The 20,839-nt window shown below is 41.4% G+C and overlaps 1 protein-coding gene across 3 annotated transcripts in view; it reads right to left on the bottom strand.

Moving 5' to 3' along the window:
* DCAF1 (DDB1 and CUL4 associated factor 1) overlaps positions 1-20,839 on the bottom strand; it is a 49,286-nt gene that overhangs the window by 27,977 nt on the left and 470 nt on the right. For all 3 annotated transcript variants that reach the window (XR_006014505.1, XM_042018587.1, XM_042018598.1), the window contains exons 2-12: positions 15,911-16,028; positions 11,221-11,297; positions 10,891-10,964; positions 9,830-9,943; positions 7,948-8,085; positions 6,622-7,125; positions 5,364-5,465; positions 4,077-4,235; positions 2,623-2,802; positions 1,562-1,771; positions 222-391 (exon numbers count right to left, since the gene is read on the bottom strand). Coding sequence is in view for 2 of the 3 variants with exons in the window: in XM_042018587.1 (XP_041874521.1) it covers positions 222-391; positions 1,562-1,771; positions 2,623-2,802; positions 4,077-4,235; positions 5,364-5,465; positions 6,622-7,125; positions 7,948-8,085; positions 9,830-9,943; positions 10,891-10,964; positions 11,221-11,297; positions 15,911-16,020 (1,838 nt within the window). In the remaining variant the exon portion in view is untranslated. The remainder of the gene's footprint in view (positions 1-221; positions 392-1,561; positions 1,772-2,622; positions 2,803-4,076; positions 4,236-5,363; positions 5,466-6,621; positions 7,126-7,947; positions 8,086-9,829; positions 9,944-10,890; positions 10,965-11,220; positions 11,298-15,910; positions 16,029-20,839) is intronic.

The following is a 20,839-nucleotide window of genomic DNA, read 5'->3' as shown; positions in this document are numbered from 1 at the left end:
AGAAATTTCTTGATATCCCTCTCTCTACCTCAACATTTTAGTCCTGCTTTCCCCAGAGTTAACTTCCATAAGCACTGTGTGGCCCCAGCACAGCCCCTAACAGCACTAACCAGCATGTGCCTGTTTTAAACACAATCAGAGCAGAAAATCTGGAAATGTAATGCTCTGCCCAAGAGCCACAAGTGCTGCACTCAAATAGAGCACTACAGCAAACAGCTCACCTTGCATAGTACGTCTTCCAGTTGCAGGCAATGGAAATGAGTTGAAGCATGAGCTGGACACAAGACAATTTGAGAAAAACCTCTGCTGGCTCCCAGTAGAGCTGTGCTGGACCGTACTCAATCAGAAACTCCATCATCTCTACAATCTGCTCATGAGTATAGGAGCAGGCCTGCAAGAAAAGGGACACCATTAGATCAAAAGGGTTACAAACTTGCACATCAAATCCCCGACTGCTGGGATTTAACTGAAAACTGCATCTGCAAGATTAGACTACCACTGTCTTGCAGATTAAGTACTTACTTTCTGGTTTATTCCCCAGTTATAAAAGAATACAGCAACTGTCACTACAATATACAATAATAAGCTTAAGGAAAATATCCTTTAAGTTTCTTTACAGTCTTAGAAAGCTTAAGCCAATTTAAGAGGAAAAGTTACATTAAATTAAAATTCTACTCTGCTTTTAAGCTACTAATCTAGTAGTTACTACACCATCATTCAATATACACTTGTGCTAAAATATTAAAAAGGTTGCTAAAAATATTCAATTACAGTTTCTAAGTTTTGACTACAAAACATACTGAATAAAAAAAAGAAAATCCTAGCAAGTTTGCCTTTCAATATTTTTTAATTACATGAGAAAACAACAGCTTATATACATTTCTTTATTTATGGAAAATAAGTGATTTCTGCACCCTTATATTTTCTTATTTCAGTTCCTCTAGAAAAACATCATAAATTAAATCAGAAACCACAGGTGAATGTGCTCTTTCAAAACAAGCAGCCATAAATTCCAGTTTAAAAAAACTCCAACAAACAAACAAAACCGAAACAACCAACAAAACCAGCTTTGCAGGGAGAAATCAGGAAAAAAAATCATGGCCAAGACTATGGATTATTATCTATCTGGATATCACAGGTAATTTCTAAAACCAGTGGTGTCCAAAAGACATTTCAGTTATTATCAAATCAAACTTATTTCCAAGTTTTTCAACACTATGCACCTCTATACACATACAGATTTTGTCCTTTCAGAGATTCACAGCATAGAAAACCCCGCAAGTATCAAAAACAACTTGCCTTTGAGTTTTTGAGAGATGGAAAGGGAACCACAGCACATGAGTAGGAGCCTTAATCAAATGTAATTCAGACAAACCTCAAGGGCTCCTCTGTATTTTCCTACTGCAGTTCCATTCCACACAACAGGAAAAAAGTACAAAAAAAATAATTGCAGCCTGCCTAGTTATTGCACTGGCTTTGAAGGGTATCTACATATGTCTGCAGCTTGGATTCAACTGAGAAATGGAACCACCATGTGAAAAGCTTGCAATGTGCTCCTCACCTTGTAGGGGGGCTGTGGATGGACCAGGATGCCGCCCTCAGTGCGCTGCAGCGACTGCTTCACCTGCTCCAGTTTGATGGCAAGGTGAGCCTCAAAGTACCGACGCAGTGCCATGCAGGTGTGCTTCCCTGTCTGGCGACTGGCAAAGATCTCATCATCACTCAGGAGGGCTCCTTGGTCTTCCAGGTTTAAGATCTCCAGAGTGCTTATCTTCAGAAAGAGGTTGGGTGTGGAAAAAGAAGTTTCATCAGCCCAGTCTCCAGGAAAAAAGCACCTACACCTCTCAGCTGCTCTCGTACCAAACCCAAAGACACTTCCTTTGCTGTACACAACATAGAAGCACACTGAGAGCTGACAAAAGGGTCAGAGCAGAACAGAAAAGGGTCTCTGCATGGGTAAATAGCCTAAATGGAACCATGCCCTCTCCTCCACTATCTATGAAGACACAAATGCAGAAGTCACATCAGTGTAGGTCTGGAGGCAGTGTTGTGCCGAGTACTATTAGGCATAATACAGCATCATACATTGTGCTAGCACCCTGCAGCATTGATGTCCCTGAGTCAGACACAGCCAAGCTGCAGGAGTGCACAGCAACACCCTGCAGACATTGCAGCTTTTGTACATGAGCAGTGTCACCTGTGCCCAGAAGCTACCGTGGTTACTGCAGCACGCACACAGCTATTCCCCTCCTGGAACAAGGCTGCATTTATCCACATCCAACAGGGTGCAAGTGTATGTGGAGTGGTAAGAAACACTTTGACTACCACTAAGCCACAACTGTCTGAATGAGTATTGCTTAATGCAGGACTTGCACCAAAAAGCTCCCAAAGGGTAGCAAGTCTCTAGACAATAATTATAATAATAAAAATAAAAATAATAAAGATAAAAGGATGCATGCAAGTGTTGCTTAGAAAACTCAACCCACCTCTCCATCTCTTGGGAATTGAGGAGGAAAAACCCCGAGCAAAACTAAACAAAAGAACAAAACTCCACAGTTGCACTTACAGGGTGCAAAACCTGACACTAAACCCCTGTTCCCTGCTTAAAGCCACAGCCCTTACCAGGTTAACCAGACGTCGCAGCCCATCGTGCCTGTCAAAGAGCTCCAGGACAGCACGGAAGGAGAAGCAAATGGAGAAGAACATGGTGGCATGGCAACAGCCCGAGGCGTGGGAGCACTCCATCAGCCACAAGGTATAGTTCACTACGTCTGAAAGCACATTATGGGGGTGCATGCACACCTAGAAAGCAAAAGAACGTTCTTGAGGAGGACTTCAAAGAGATTGCTGAAGAGAATTCCAAGGAGAATGAAGACTCTTTGGGAAGCAGAGGACAAGTATCAGTTATTCCCAGCTTGACTTGGGATATCTGAGACATGAAACAAAAAGTCCCATTTCCAAACCAGTAAAAAAAAGCTGCTGTTAAGACTAATAAAGGGTATGATTTGGTAATGTAGGACTAGAAATTGGTCCATTCCCAGAGCAAAGCACGATGAACACAGCAGTCTTAGTGTAGCACAATTCCAGAGAGTCCTTCTCTGTACCACTCCCACAAATCCAAAGAATGCTATGCTAGAGGCAGACAGGTTTTCACTGAAGAAATAAAAATTCTGCTCAGTGTAACAGTACCACATGCTATGTTGAGGTTCTAGCAAACTCTGGCAGCACTGAAACCTAGGGGAATTGCAAGGATCATCAAATGCAAGTGTAAAGCCTGACTCTTCTTTGGAAACAGACAACTGAGCTGGTCTTTTCCTGTTCTCAGACCATGCCTCTGAGACGTGCAGACCATGAGCTCAGAACTGCACCTTTGCATATGCCTGTTAACTTCTACTGAGCAGGAACTGGGAACCCTCTGCCAGGGTCAGTGCCAAGAGCAACAGCACAGAGCTGAAGTGCTGGCACCAGCTGCTGTGTGCCAAGTTAGCAGAGCTATCCATCTTTTCTCTGCTGGTGTTGGATGTACTCACAGAATACAGTGCTACCAGCTTCAGACCGGAGGCTTGGCATGGACTACCTTGAAGCTGGCTTCCTCTGAAATCCAAAATGTACCACAGACACCTGCTCTACCTGGTATCTGTACATACTGGGATAACATCTGGCAGAATATCTGGAACCATGCATGGAGAAAAACAACCTCAGGTGGAGGAGTCCATTGGAACAGACAGGAAAAGAAAGGCAAATGAGAATGAAGGAGGTTTTTGTTTGGATTTTTTGAGAGAAAGAGGGAAGAATAGAATGAAAAGGGTGATTAAAGTATTGAGACAATGCTGACAAGGTCTTCAGTTAATTCCCTAGGAACTGAAATCCACACCCTTGAAACAATACACTGTTATTCACATACACACCTTAGAACAATACACTATTATTCATATACCTCCTAATGCCTCTCCATATATCAGTCATCCATATAAATTTGCTTTTAAGCTTAGATGTTTATTCACTGTTTGAACACAGGTAGGAACACTAAGAAATGATGGGAATCACTGCAGTTACAGTACAAGAAGGACTCTTACCCTCTCCATTGCATCTTGATTGTACGACAAGTAATACAAACACATGGACACTCCTGTTGCTGCCATGGAAGGACGAGGAATCTCCAGCAACTTTTGCACTCCTCCATGAGCAACAAACTCTGTTGCAAACTTGTTGTGCAGCAGCAATGATGCCAAATGCTAAGGAAGGATAAAAGCAGATTAGACTGGGATTCTTCAAACTGTCATCAATTCCATCCCCATCCCACAGAAAAACAGAGAGCAGAAAAAGCAAGTGCTCTGTGCTTTGTCCATCTCATTTCCTCCTCCCATCACATTTAATCCAGAATGTAGCATTTATCCCAATGACAAAAGCAAAAGAGGCACTACCACTTTTTTACACATCTTGTGAAAGAAATACAAGAAAAGCAGAGCAACTCAGAAATTATCCAACAGGCTACCTTAAGGTCTTTCTATTGTCATCAAATTCACTCACTTTCTATTATCACTGATGATTATTTAAATTTCCATTCATATTTCGATTATGACATATTGCTGACACAAGGAATTTTACAAAATGAAGTGTAAAGGCAATTAAAGGGAAGCCTGCAGCTGCACTGAAGTGTACTGCACACTGCTTGTCTGTATCACCTACACTTTAAGAGGAAACAGTAAGAACCACTGTAAACCCCACTCTACCCCCAAGTGAAGTAATCTACAGCTTCTATAGGAACATTGCTCCTTCAAAATGAAGTGAAGGACGGAAAGAATGCACAGAAAAGTTTAGCTTGTGCTGCTGCACTGCAGGTTTGGCTTGAATAAGGTTATTTTGTGTGGCTTTTTACCTTGGGGAGGTAACCTTAAAGATGACTCACACAAAATTAGTATTTCAACCACTGAGCTCAGCAATGTCATGCTGAGGCTTCTGGGAGTAAGATGTTTATGCTCCTTACCCCTCTCAATTGTCCTTTGAGATGGCAGGCAGTGGAATAACTCGGGAATGCTATCTAAGGGCAGCAGGAATACAACCATTTAACAGAAAAAGGAATTTTTATCATCTTCAAATAGGCAGATGAAAGGTGAACTTAATGGCTCTTCCTGAACAATTAAGATCTTTTTATTCCCTCCTTCCTTTACTGTTTTTTCATTTTAAGTGCCTGACACTTAAAAAAAACAAAACTGCAATGCATTCAAGTTGAATGAAAGCCAACTCCAATCCCAGACACAGGCCTAAAGAAGATAAGCACTTGCCTTTGACACACAGCAAGCATATATTCAATGTTTCTACAATGTTTATGGTATATTTTATGTATTATGAAAGTAATTTACCTTAAGGGCTTCAAAAGTGAGCAGCACATCGTTGGTTCGCTTCAAATCAATGTAGTACATCATCAACTCCCTTGATCCCAGTTGCATAAAGATGGGTAGCAGCTGAGAAAAACAAAAACGGGACACTAGCTGAATGTTTCATGAGAATTACAAGGTCTCTTTTGGTTTATACTCTCTCAAACCCCCAGTTTTCCCCTATTAGCAGATACCTGTTATGAGAGGTCAGTGGTAACCAGCTCCATCCATAGGAAGCAATAAAGGTTAACAGACCTCTTGTAATACATCTGCTGACTGCAGCAAGGTGCATGGCAGCTGCCACACGGAAATCTTAAGACTGTCCTTCAAGTGCGGCTATGGAAGTCCACACAGATACCACCCCGGAGAGAGGCTCCACCTTCCATCTGTGCAAAGACAACTACCCAACAACTGAACAGAAAAAACAGGAGAGCAGGGCAACAAACCAAAACCCTTTGCATTGTTCTTTGTAACACCTTCATGCTAGTAATTCCTATTTTTATAGCCTATCATTGCTGGCATATGAAGCAATCCAGTCAGCATGCAGGGTGTTAGGGGGTAATGGTTTCTCTGGCTCTCACAGAAGCAAGGCACACATGTGCACACACAACATCGATCACAAAGCAAAACTGTGTTGCTTTGTTCTGTTACAAATAAAAGTAAACCACAAAAAAAAAAAAAAAAAAAAAAAGGAAAAAAAAAGAAAAATGGAAACACACTTTGGTAAATCTGACACAGCCACGTTATTTTGTCCATTTAAGTAATATCAGTTTTCAAAAGCATCTGCATAACATGGGCCCTGCCACTTCTCAAAACTACCACAGAGGTTACACAAACCACTTCATTTACAATTTCAAGTTATTTCCTCAGACTTTAACTTGCAGGAATCTATCATATCCCCCATAGGAAACAGGAAAAATGTCTGCATTTCAAACAAAGTGTCATGTAAGCAAGCACCAAATTCAACAGGAACATGGGACAAAATCCCCAAGGCCATGCTCCAACTACCAGACCACACATCTGCTAGGTTCAGGTTTGAGTATTACCCACCAAGTAATATTCAAACTAATGACTTCATCAATTTAAAAGCCATCAACAACTCAGGAAAAGTTACCAATCTTAATCATGACAGGAGATATCAGAGTGTGATATAACAGTTCTGCCAATTTTCCCCCACAATGCCACTCAGCTTTGTATGGAGAATTAGAGCACAGAGTGCTTCCTCCCACCTTCATATGCTCACCTCTTGGTACTCCCCCAAGGGAGTCAGGTACTGAAGAATCAGCCTCTGCTCTATGGCAGGAGTCAAGGGGTAAAGAGTGTAATTAGTGCCAATCACCCACGGGGACATTTCTGACCAGCTGCTGTTGGACAGTTCAACAAACATCCGCTCTGGTTCCGAGGTGGAGAAGCCCAGCTTCTGCTTGGCCTTCCGGAAGCCATCTCTTTCGTGCTGTTTCCCTGATTTGTGTTTTCTCAGTCCCCCATCATCTAGCTTTGTAGCAGAGTTTACTCTGCTACTGGTCTTATGACTTGAATCAAGATGAAAGGAGATCTCCATATCACCAGAAACTTCCTCTTGCTCTCCATCTACTGTCATCTCCCCATAATCCATATCCACAGCCTCTTCATCAAGGGGCAGCAGAGGATCTGATGGCACTTTCCGAGGACTGGGGCGCTTGTTTTCCTGTTTTGTGGTCATTTCAGTGACCTGCAACTCTCGTAGCCGACGAAGCACCAGAGCCACCTGTTTCAGAAAAGCAGCACTCATGAGAACACATTCCTTGCTTTGATCATGTAACTCACCTCAGCCATATTTTTTGTTATCATCATATAACCCACTCAACAGCATAAAGTATTATATGAGTATGCTGTGGTGTACATTTGCCCAGAGAAATAATTTCAAAGTGAGTGAGAGAACTCAAATCCATTTTGCTACAGCTACTTTCATTCTAAAATATCAGCACCATGTCTCCTGTGAGAAGGAAGTGGCTGGAAAGCCTTTAGGAACAGATGAGCTATATTGGTGCTAACAGAACCACATACCAGCTTGCAGCATCCTTCCACCATCTCTGCCCAGCCTGAAATAAAGGCAACATTCCCTTTGGAAGCAGCAGTTTTGGTAAATTGCAGTTCCACAAAACCAAAGGTCATGCTTTTACTTTTAATGTTTAGAAGACAAGTCATCACAATTTCATCATAGTTGTCTCCATGTTGACTTACCTTTCATTTTAAAACCTCTGTCTGGTGGGCAAATCACAACGTGCAATAGTTACAGTTGTAAAGCTTCCGAAAATTCTTCTTTAAGGAAGGTATGAATATGAGTCTCATTAAAAAGTAAAGTATTTGACTTCTTAGGTTTCCATTGGCATTTAGAATACAACTGCTGTTAAGAGAATAAGCAGGCTGCATGCTCCAACTCAGTCAGGAAAGGATGGAAACCATGACTCTTACAGACAGTATTACAACCACTGTAAGACTCATTAACCCATGAATATGAGCTCCCCATAAATAAAAACTAAAAAGAGGTAACTACTCCACAAAGGGAAAGTGATTGAGAGATCATTACCAATTGTGAGTTCTCATCCCTGTAATTTGCAGCAATGTCCTGGTTTTCCATAGCTCCTCCCAACAGTCCCGTTGCGTATGTCCTTAGTGGCTGATCAGCCTCTCGTGCCCACTTAAAGAGATTTTCAACTATGCCTTCCTAGAAGGGAGAAAGCAAGAACCCAGTTCCAACAGTTACATTTTATCTGTAACTTCTCAGTCCCAGTGAAAGCACCTGTTGGGACGAATTCTCTCTTATCTCTAGTAATGACCAGGCTGTATTTCCTACCAAGCATGTAATGAATAAAAATACCCAGAACAAAAAAAAAAAAAAAAAAAAAAAAAAAAAAAAAAAAAAAAAAATCCAAAACTTTAAGCTGCATGAAACTATGCCCAAGCATTAGATATTTGGATTTGTACACCTGCAAAAAGGGGGCAGTTAAGGTACTTCCTAGGAAGCAGCAAAACACTACAGGTATGAATTAGTCCAAACAAACAACCCCAAAGCTCCAGTCAGTTTCACTAATAAAAGTCTCCAGCAATTTAGCAAATTTCAAAGAAGCTGTGTTGAACTTACATCAAGTAGAATGGAATGTGGCTAAATTTAAAACAGTCAATTGCAAAGACAATGGTTTAGAATGAAAGATTAATTTGTTTTCCCTAAACTGCCACTGGATTTGGAAAAATCAGCAACCACCCATCATTATCATGACAAATCTTGCACATAATTTGAATTCTACAATACAATAAGAGATCAATGAAAAGTAATAATGAATAGACACATTTAAATGGGAACTCCCAGCTTACAGATCTTTAGAGTTGCCTGTTATATATTTAAAGACAATTGCATTACTATTTCAATGCTCTTATGCAATGAAAAAAAATTCTAACTGATGAGATGAGAAATCCCTTGGTCGCTAGAGGGCCTCTTTGTGACAGGAACAGCACCTTCCGAAAGCCTCCTATGTACAGGAGCCCTAAGTGCTCGAACAGAGCTCTAGATATTCTCCAGTCAAGAGGAAAAAAGTCCTTACGTGCAAAACTCAACTTCATTTCAATTTACAGAGAACTTTGGCCTCTGGAAATAGTCATATTCTCCTCAAATGGGGAACTATTGTTTTCGTTTTACATTTTTTTTGATCAATGCTTCCCAGCCTCAGCTTTGGGACAGACCACAAAGAGCTCAAATTAAATTAAATCTTCTACAAAGGGAGCACATTATTCTTTTTTTTTAAATCATGCTTTAGAATTCATATGCATATTTCCAATAGTAGAGAAATTAATTTAGAACTTTTATATAAAGGACTACCTCATTTCCAAACTTGAGAAAAACATCAAGTCTTACAGATGAGGAAACTGTGCCTTGAGTGAAATTCACTTTGTCCTCACTTTCCACTCTGTGTGCACTCCTTCAGAACAACTCACTTGTAAACATACAGAAGACTGATTCAGCTGTCCATCACAGTTCCAGATAAGCCCCACAAAGCATGTGGATTTTAGACTGCTTAGTTAAAGTACGACTTGCTTATCACTTAGCTCTAGGTAAAGCTATCGCTCTGCTGGAGCTGAGGATTACTGGGCAAGTCCTCCATGTTCTATACAGCCTGCTCCATTCACAGGCCTATAAAGTAGCAATTCAAATTATAACATTTCCCAAAACATTACATTAAGTTCCAGCTCCTCTGTTTGAATCAGTCTTCACACTTTAAAAAGCTATGAAATACCCAAGATTTGATTAACTGAACAAGCCAAGAGCAAAAGCCCCAAACCATTAGTAAGACTGAACAGATGGGCTCTCAGAGACAAGATTTCAATATGGCTTTTTACTGGTTTCTCCTTTGGGAAGTCTTGTTGGAGTACAAAACAAAGCAAGTTTAAAACCCAAGCTTTAGTACAGGTGATACCTTTTCCTGAAAGACAACAGCTGTTTCCAGTCCCGGCATGATGTCCAGAAGAAGTCTGCAGGCAGCAGTGTTTAGTGGAGGTTCTCTGCTTGTCATCACATAAGCATTCACTAGCTGGAGAAGATCAGGAACAGCACTGGTTTGAAATTCAACTCTGACCAAACCCAGAGCAGTGAAAGCCTTACAGCTCCCACAGCAGCAAAACAATAAAGTAAGGAATGCCAGTCTAAGCCCTGGATCTCAACATGGCCAGACTTTAGCCTGCTCCCTCAGTGCCTCAGAAGTTGAAATTACTTCTCAGAGAAGCAGAGAGTCTCTGACTTGCTGTTTGCTGACTAAATATCTATCTTCAACTGATTGGTAAAGACAAATGTCTCAAAAAACTGTAACAGTAACAGTGCAAACATGAAAAGATAACTAAAAAAATGACCATAAGAAATTGGACATTTTTAATTCTACCTGTATTTACTTATCACTTGCAGTTTAAGACAGAGAGAGACATGCAAGCAATCTGTCAGAATCCTTCCAGCAATACTGTACTGATACAGGTGTTTGCAGGGATACAAAGGTAACAAAATTCTAGCTATTAAGTCATGTTAGAGGTTAGCAATGCAAGTGGAAAGGCAGACTCTTGCCTCCTGATTCTCTGCCTGAGTCTTCTAGAGCTGACACACTCTTCTGCTCCTACAGGCAGCCCAGAAGTTCCAAGCATTCAAAAACAAGGCACTAGAATTAGTGGTATTCATTTCCATTACAGAAAGAAATTATGCTTTTGGACTTGTAGTAGAGGAGCTACATTTTCTTTAAAGAGACCAATAAACCTTGACAACAACTAATTCAATTGTTGCTACACACATTTCAATAGCCCTTTACTTGAGTCACTTTTACAGTGGCAAATGAGTTGCTCTTAACCCATCTTAAAAACCACTGTTATGGAAAAGAGAATTCTGACACCACTAAAATTAAAATTAAACAAGTACCAAGGTCAACCAGCACAGAGGAAATAAAAGCAATAAGGTGGTGTGAGGAATTGACAGAGAAAGTTCTTGGAGCAAACCTACCGCATTCATGAAATCATCATTCTTGAAGAGTATCCTCAGTAAGTGACCAAGCATGCACTCTGGGTCTGCCCGACCTGTGGGACAAACAGGAAAACACTTATCTTCCTACCTCAAGATGCCAACATTACTGTTGAAGTGGTACCTTCAAATTGACTCTGGGATGCTCTAGAGTCAGCACTACAGAGCACAGCTTTCCAGTGCAAAAGCAGTGTCAGACCTTGATGAGCAGTCAGCACATTCAGGCTAAAAGCTCTTTATTTTTGAATATGAGCTACCAGGTTAGGCACTGGGACACAGCTGGTGCTGCCAAAACCACTCAGGACACCTTACCTGGGTGTCGGTCATCAAACGGGTCCGGGTCCCCTTTGCGGTACTCTTCAGTCTCCTTCTCAATCAGCTCGGACATTCTGCAGAGGGACAACACAAAGTGAGCGGAATCCACACTCATGGAGCACAGCTCCTCACACTCACAGATCTGCCAGAGCACTCCAAACCAGCCCATCAGCTTTCACCCAGTGTTCAGTGCCACCAGAGGATTTCTGCCTGTCCACAACAGGAGGGAGAGAAAAGACTGGCCTCTACTATCATCTCATTTTTAGCTCCAAAATTCACTGAACCCATAGCAACACCCCAGAGATGCACAAACATGACACTCTGAAGGGCCAACACCTTTTATTTACTCATGTTAGACTCCTTGTGGTGTTCTACAACACACAGTGTAGACAACTAGAGTAATTAAAGGGCTTGAGTAGTACCTCTCACCACCACAGTATCTTTCTTTTGCAGCAGAGCAAGTCCTGAACAGCTGACTTAATTCTTCTCCCTGTTCAGTCTGTGCAGGGGCAGCTGTTCAAACTGCCTCACAGTCTTTTGTTATTTTGCACATTAAATTTCAACCATGTTGTATAATTAAATATAAGCATTTAATAAATATTAAATACTTCTATTAAGTGCTGTGTAACCTCTACTCAATTATCACCAACTTTCTACCACGTGTCAACTACCACCACAGATAAGACAAGGAGAAACTCAGCCAGCTCCCTGTACACAGACCTCCAAAATACATTAAATGCTCCTCTCTATCAGAAAAACAAAATTGAGCTGTTTTGGAGCTATGCCTTCCCTTAAGCTGAGAAGCAGCCTCAGTAGACACAAGAAATCCTATGCTCTAATTTGTTTAGAATGAGCAGTAAGAGAATTAATTATTACTTTTATTTATACAAAATCAAGAAGAGGAAAAACTATCCCATGGTCAAGCAATAAACAATTCTATAGTCATCCACTGTCCTTCTCCATGTAGTGTTACAGGAGAAATATATGCAGTTTGAGGTGAAATAAAGAGCACTCGATTAAATTGAAAAAACATTAACAAATTAAATCTCATTTCCTTGGTACAAAGCAGGGTTCCTTCCCCTCTATGGAGGTCCAGAGTGGAAGGCAGCACTTATGTGCAGCACAGCATTTTAAAACAACATCTTAATACCTCAGAGTAGTTATCTAGGCAGAGTTTATCATAGGGGAGGGAAAACTGCTGGAAGGCTGCAGAAATCCCTGGAAAAATATTTGTCTTTCACAGAGGATTTCCCTTACAGAACACTGCTGACTTCTACTCTGTTCCTGTTACTTTCCAGAAAATATCCCAGTGTTCCCAGGCATGATTAGAGGCAAAAATGCACTTAGTCCTGCCTCTGTGAACTACATGGACTTGCCAGTGTGACAGAGGACGATGCCTGCCAGATTCTAAGAAGAGCAAATTAGCTCATTGGGAATGAGCAGAGAACTTTCCTGCTTGCCTTTGATCTGACAATTATCTTTCAACAAACTGTTGATCCTGTGGGGTTCCAATATTTACTTTTATAAGCCTGATTGTGAAGGGATGCAAATTGTGTCCCTTGTTAATAATAGGTGGCACAGCTTGAGCTCTCAAGAAATTCTGGCAAAAGCAAGTTACTTAAATACTCCACTGCCAGCTCCTCATTTTTTTCCATGAGAACTAATAGCTTGAGGGGTGTCTGCTGACAGAAAACTCAGACAAATGGAGAGCTGGGAAGCAGCACCCTCGCCTTGTCAGGTCTTTTGAGGTGATAATTAGCATTTTGGTGACGTGCCAGAAAGGACAGACAAGCAGCATGGAAAGCGAGCACAACACTCTGGCCAGTGCATCCTGTCTGGGTAGGCAGCCAAACAGCGAGCAGCTCCCAGTGCTTTCAGGGACAACAACATTATCACAAGCTCAATGAAAGACGAACGTGAATCACTAATTATGGAGGGTTTTGAGACAATTATTCACAATTGTTTGATTAAAATACAAAAAAAAACAAAACAAAGCACTGCCTCTTTGAAATTGATTTTCAAAAAGGAAAAAAAAAGAAAAATCAAGCTTGCTTACAATACCCTTCTTTTAACTAACACATACAAAGGTGGTTTGTGACTTGGCTTGGATGAATCTATCTAGATCAGCAGCTTTGTCTACTCTCAGTTGAAGAAACAGGAGAGTCAAATAACTACCAAAGCTCATTCCTGCCTTCTAACATAGGCACTTGGTACACAGGGCTGTAACAAAACACAATTCACAAAACCACAGAACTTTTATTCAGGTTTCAAGATTTCCTTCATTCACTTGGCATTATACTGGTTCTGCAGCCACTTCCAAGTTTGCAGACAAGATGTAGGATTTACATGGAGCCATTTACTTTTACTAATTTTTTTTCTCTTTACAATTGTCTTTGCAAAGTTAGTCAGATCCTCATTTTCACTTGCCACAAACTGAGCTCACTCAGGGAGTGGGGAAGGAAGGGACAGGGGTGTACAGAAAAGTATGTCAGCTTTGCAAGGCTCCCAGCAATCTAGATGGCATAACAAAGCCATCCTAATCCTGCTCTGTGTCATCACTTGGCATTAATGACTAACTTGAGCCTTTACAGCAGATTGCAACAGCGTAACATGCTCTAGGATCCCACACCACAATACGGTTGGTTTGTGGAGATGAAGTTATGATGGCAAACTGCTGATTTATTCCCTTGATGAAAGGGGCTCCTGGAATGCAATGAAGGATCTGACTCCCAGGATTTGCCTGATTGGTTGAACATGACTTCCATCCAGGCTATGAAGTAACACTTATTGCAGGATCATTTCAATTTACAGTATTTTTAAAACCATGTATAGTAAATATTTGTTGTTTACTAACAGGCTTTCCAAGCAATTTCTTCAGTTCATACCTTCTAACACTCAAGTGTTTATAAATCCGGAAAACCAGCTTTTTGGAAGTGACAATTCAGCTGTGGTCTGTAACTGGTGCTGTTACTGTTGCTGTCCTTGTCCTGTTACTGCACTCTCACCTGTGCTGCCTCAGCATGACATTTAACAGATCCTCATCCACACAGGGAAGTTTTCTTCCATTTAGCTCATAAGGCAGAAGGAAGCAGAGAAATATCCCTCACCAACAAGTATGGCCACAGCTCCCTCTGCCCTAAGACTAGAGCAATATGCAAGGGCATTGCTCTGCCTCAGGTCATTGGCCAATGCAAGCTCCAGTTGGTGAGGATTCCTGGGGAGCATCTCTACCAGCAAATTACAAATATCTAAATAGCTAAAACTCTCTCCTGCAAACAGAAACACATCTTTCTTTGATAACTAAAGCACTATAAATCCAATTTCTGCCAAAGCCAGTAGATCCCCTTGCTACCTACCTTAAATAAATCTGTACTATCTCCACTAAAGCAAAAATACCCAAGCCTTCACCATTCATAACCACTCTGCCTGCTGCACAGAAACCTTGAGAATCAACAGAGTTATCAGACCTGTCTGGGCATAAATAATGTAAGCAGCTCCAGGAACTGAGCGGGACCAAGAAGTGCCAGACTGCTATAAGCACAAGAAAATACATGTTCCATTCAAATGTCTTTAAATTTCTTAGAATACAGTAAATTTCTGGTTATGCCTACAAGAAAAAGTGTTGAAATAGCTCATATGTTTCCTTCAGACAATACACAAAGATATCCCAACACCCGTCTCATGATTTTCAAGAGACCCACTAATTTTCAAGTGTTTAGGGTTGGCTTTCTGTTGCTTATCTCCCTCTTCTGTGCTGCTATTTTTAAAATGCAGTAAGAACAGCAAAAAGTTGCGCCCAGTGGGTGAGGCACAGCACAGACCTAAGCAAAGAAGCTCCACCAGATTCCTGTTACTTCCACCCAGTGCCAGCTCCAGCTCCGTGCACTGACTTGTCTGACCCAGCAAGGCAGAAGAGACACCTGGATTGCTCCTGAACTGCAGAGCAGTTGAGTCCTGCACGCACGAGGCAGGCCATGGGTCTGCCAGCAGAGCTGTGAGGAATTGGGGGAATTTCTGCAAATCTCTTAAAGCAGGAGCAATGTCAGTCTACCCAAATGAAGCCTGGCTTGGGAAACCACAAATGCAACTGATAATTCATATCTTTCTCTTGTATTAGATATTGTCTTATAATTAATGGCGTTACCTACACCAAAGAACTTATTGGTCCAGGGAATATCTTTCTCACAATACAATGCCAGTCAATCATCACACAGCTTAAAAAAGAAATCAGTCAGGTTTTAAAACTTCACTTTAAACATGCCCTATGAGCTTCAATAATATCTTCTCAATATAGTTCCTCCTACTCATCCTACCCTCATCCTTTCATTTAATCTGATCAATGTCACTGCAATCTCAAACCCCTCACACCTTGCTTCCCATCTTGATGAATGTTTTACAAGCTTCAGGTGAAGATACCAAAGTGATGTCAAGCATTTAATGCTCCTGACTTCTATTACTTCAGAGAATTAAATTCATGCTTTAGAGACAGTTTGTGTAAGATGTCTTTGTGATATAAATTTCTTACTAAAAGTTTGTATTTAAATACCACACTAACAGTTCGATTTCCAGACCAAGAAAATTAATTACAGGTTATCAGGAATGTAAATACCTCAAGAAAAAACATGTTAAAGCTGTGGTCATGTAACTTCAGATATTCAGCTTTATGAATTTGCTTAATAAATCTTACCTGGTGAGAATAGGGACCATGTCTTGCCCACTGCCATGTTCTTTCTCCCATTGCTCAAGCAAAGTAGTGAGCTCAGCCTTGGAGTCCACATGCCCAGATGCTGAAGTCATGGCTTAGCCTAAGGATGAGGTAACAACCAGGAAAAAAAGGGCATAAAAATGAGCAAGAAATCCCACTCTTTCACTATATTCATTGAAATACTCTAAATCAAATATTACAAGTCATTTGAAAGAGGCAAATAATACTCAGCAACAAGGAGTGAGAAGATAAAGTGACAGAACAGTGCTTTCAAAGGTGAAAGTTTCTTTCTGGTCCTTTGCCTGCAGACTAAAGAACACGTGCACCTCTGAACACACGTCCTGACTGGTGCTCCCTAGCCCTGACCAGGCTGGTTGGAATGTACAGCTCACCACAGCTGTGTTCACTGCTGAGCCTTTTAAAAGCTCTACCTCAACTCCATTAACAGACCTGAGTTACCCTTTGTGGTGATTTACTCAAGAACCAACCCAGCCAGGGCAGCAAGACTCTGATCAGTGTTGTTATCCCAGTTTAATGCCCTGCAGCCAGCAGTGGCAGTGCCAACAAACTCCTCGGGTACAGAGTGCCGAGGAGCAGAGGCAGCAGCCCCAGCACTGCAGGCAGTGGGAGCAGCCCCAGGACAGCCGTGGCTGGGAAAGAGACAGGCACCACTTGGTTCAGGGTTTCCAAGAACAGCCAGTAGCTCCAGTAGGAAGGAAGGATGATCACAGGAGGGAGCACTGGAGCAATTACTTCAGATCTATCAGCCTTTACTTGCATGACAGCAGCTGACAGAAGATTTATCTTCCCATCCTCAAAAGTGAGGAACTCCTACAGTACTGAGTGACTTGTTGAAGTACCATTTAATGAAGAGAACTATCACTGTAGGTTCTGTTTAAGCCTTTAAATTTCCAGGTGTCAGCTTTTGTCAATCTGATAAAAACCTACGAGAAATATTAACAGCCTAAACCAGAACAAAATCTATCTCAAAATACTGCTGTGCCCCTAGTTTCCAATCTGACAGACTGTGATTGCTGTGAAGAGTTGTAACTTCTGGAGAAAGGAATACCCAAACCTAATTTATAAATTGACTTTGTATTGGAGGTGAGGGAGGTACACAAAGCAAAACAGATTTCTTCACATCCAAAAACACACAAAGATTTTCAGCATTTCATTAGCCATAACACAGCCAATATCCATCTACCAGGAGATTAAATACCCATTTGTCATAACTGACCCAGAGAAAGAAGTTTTCAAACCATGGTTAAATACAGAAGCATTTAAGACAGTGACATATACATCAACTCCTGAAATACATGCTCAGGAGTCAGTCAGACGACAGACTCTAAAGGCAGCCATAGCATAGATTACATATGCATTTATAACCCAAGTTGTCTCTGAAAAACATCATCATAATTTAACTGTGTGGTGGACACCTCCAACTGGTTTAAAACTTTTCCTCACTCAGGGAATGGATGAACAATCCTACAGTTCTACCTCTGGTCTCATAGGTGCTTCTGAATTTAATGTACTGTGACTGGTTAGTTAAATGGGAAGGATGAAGTTAAGATCACTGGCTGAAGATTAAACTGGCAGAAACTGCACAAAAGTCATCCCCCAAAGACTACAAAAAGATAAAAAACCTGTGACTCCAAGAACACCATTTTGGCAAGTACTGTATGAAGTGGGCATATGCTAACAAAAAACTACCTAAGCATGAAGAAAAATGAAGTTTTCTAAATCACAAGTAATTATGATTTTATCTAGGGCATTCATTATTCATTCATTCATCTCAGAACTACATCAGGAAATTCAATGCAAATGCATAAATTGCTTAGGAAGAAACACTACCTAGATGCAGGCAAAAACATAATGAGATTGTACACACACACACACTCCCAAAACACCTTCAAAAAGAAAAACTACTCCAAGCTCATAAAGCTCCATTTCCTTTTTCATTAACTGAACACCACTTGCCAGCAGCACTTCAGAGCTTTTAAATATCACAGAAAAACATTCAGACAAATCCACTCTGGATTTCAGAACACAAGTGCTGTAACAGAATCCACGTTCAACCATTTCAGACATCCCCACCTTCATTCTGTACTCAAGGGATACAGAAAAAAGGGCCCTGTGACCTCAGAGCTTGTACAAGGCCTGTGCAGGCTCTCCTGCAATCTGGAGAACCATTTACTTCCTCTAACAACCCTTACACTGTTCCTGCTGGAAAATAGGAAAGGTCCAGCAATACCTGCAACAGGTCAACAAAGTTCCAGTCAGGAAGGCCACAGGAACTGCTCACAATCCCTCTGGGACACCCTGTGCTATACCAAAACCAAGCAAAAACGGAAAAATCCCAGCTATCCGGAAAACCTGGAGTATTGCCTCAAAAAAGTACATTATTGATCTAAATAACTGGTGCTGAGAGAGAGCTGTTTCCCTGAAATGAAGTCGTAACATAGAAATGCCACCCTTTCTATCGGGACACTGCAACGACAGTGAATGTCTCGCCAAGGCATCTCATCTCTTCTACAGGCTTATCCCTCCCAGTCTATTCAAACAAATACAGCTATTTTAGATGGCACCACAGAAACTCCTACTGTGCTCACTTTTTCAAGAATTCCATCTTAAACCAAAGTGAAGAGCTCTGCAGAGAAGACAAGAATATAAATGATACAAACTAACCTGCAACTGTCAGCAACACACCTGGCCTAATGGAGAGGAAACCTGGGAGAACAGCTCTTTCACTATCTCCCTTGGACAAGTTGCCAAACAAATTCCATCCTAAACTGCTCTCCAAGAACCAGCAGAACCAATCAGATTTAAATTCCCGGGGGGGCAGGGGGGTGTAACTTTTTTTCTCTTAATAAGTTTCAAAAATCATGGCACACTACAGATTTCAGTTTGAACACCTAATAAGATATGGAATGGGATTTTTTTTCCCAAACAGCACTACTACCAAAATATATTTAGAATCAATAGAACTCGTATCAACAAAACATAAAGCACTTACTCAAAGGATTTGACTTTGAAAGACAAATATTTGCAGAGTTAACTACCATGGTGGCCACTGCCACTGAAAACCCACATGTGCCTGTTTCAGCACACCGTGGTTGGTGCACATGATATTGCTTTAATATTAAACACTACCTGGGTATTCTTGTATCACAGCAAAGATTTCACGGGCATTTTACTCTTCTGAGCTTAGATGTAAGAATTTGACAGCAAAGGGAAACCCAAAGAGTATTGGGACACAGATTCCTCAAGGTACTCACATGTTTTTGAAACCTCGGACACTTTAGTGCTTGAGTCACCTTAGTGAGACACCTCTGAACATCGAGGAAATAAAATTCTAGTGACCTCTGACCACAAACCTTGATTCAGTGTCTGGAACAGTTGGAGCAGTTCAGCTCCACCCTTCTGTCCATCAACGCATTGGAGCCTCACATTAACTGCAACACCACTACAGGTCATTCCCTTACTGATGCTGTGCTCAGGGAAAAGATTAGGAGGTTCTGGACACACTGACTTTCCACAGATTTTAAAGCATGAAACCTCTTAGTGAATATAAATATACTTGTAAAATCTGAAGACCAACAGTTTGGTTATTTGGGAAATGAAGGCAAAAGGCCTAACTTAGCAATTTAAATGGAAAATGAAAGATCCACATAATAAAACCAAAAATCATACCTCAAGCAAAAAAAAAAAAAAAAATCTCCTGAAAACCACAATTTTAATCAACTTTGTAGGAGGATTGCACAGTTAAATTAATGTACACATTAGATTAACAGACAAAAATTACAAGAGGATTTGTAATTCCACATTCACAGGGGCAACTCAAATTCTAATAACTGCACTTTGGGCCAACTTAAATAGTCAAGTTTTACACTGCTCCCAAATATGATTCTAAGTATGCCTGAGGACACAAAGTAGAGGAGAAGACTAATGTAACACCACTAGCAAGTTGGAATCTAGCTAAATGCCCAGCAAAGCTGAGCAGTACATCTGTAGGTTCTTTCATACTTATGTTTAAATACAAAAAATTCCTTACTTTAGGAAAAAAATAAAATTCTCCCTCTCCTCACAAATATCCTTTAAAGAGATGAGGCACCTGACAGCTATTTGTCTAAACCTGTTGAGCCTGAAATAACCACGTGGAAGTTAAAGTACCACAAACTGTCAACACTGAAGTTCACTTGTGGAAATAATATACGACCAAGGAACAAAAGCCTCACAATCTCTGGAGCACAAAAACGTGGTATGGTGTCCTACACTGAGGGAAGCCTTCATTTGTTCAACTTCCCTGTTTAACAGAGCTCCAAATAGGCTGTTATATTGAACACATCCCTAATGTTGCTTTTAAGTATTTATTTAAAAACTCGGTGGTTTTTTTGGGTAGCTTTTTGTTTTGTTTTTGTTTTTTTTAATTAAGGCATTTTAAGGACAGAGAAAACCACAAGGTTATTCAGTCTCCAGGAATTTCTCCTTTTACAAAACAAACTTGTAACTACGTTCTGATCTGGCAGGAGAAGCCCAAAAAACAGGAACAAACTTCTGCTGTCTACAAAACAAGGGGTAAAAAAAAAAAAAAAAAACGCTCCGTTTCAACACCAATTCCTCTTCGCGCGGCTGGAAGGGGAAACACGCGGGCCGCACCTCCCGGGGGCGGGGGCGGCCGATGACAGCTCCCCCGGGGTCCCGCACCGCCCGGCTCGGCGGGACGCACGGGTGGCCCCAACGTTTAAAGGTCGGCAGAGACCAGAGTAGGGGACGCGAAGAACCAGAGAACCTCCCGACCGAGCGGGCCCAGCGCAGGAGGAAGAGCCCGGCGGAGGGGGCGCGGCGGCGCAGGCCCGGTGCCGCCGGGGGGGACGGGACGGGAGGGGAGGGGGGGGGACAGGACCGGCCGGG

This window comes from Corvus kubaryi, unplaced genomic scaffold, assembly GCF_017639235.1.
Source record: "Corvus kubaryi isolate FWS band 111438036 unplaced genomic scaffold, C.kubaryi_AGA036_p1.0 124, whole genome shotgun sequence".
Lineage (NCBI taxonomy): Eukaryota > Metazoa > Chordata > Aves > Passeriformes > Corvidae > Corvus > Corvus kubaryi.
This window is presented reverse-complemented; position numbering and strand designations above follow the sequence as displayed.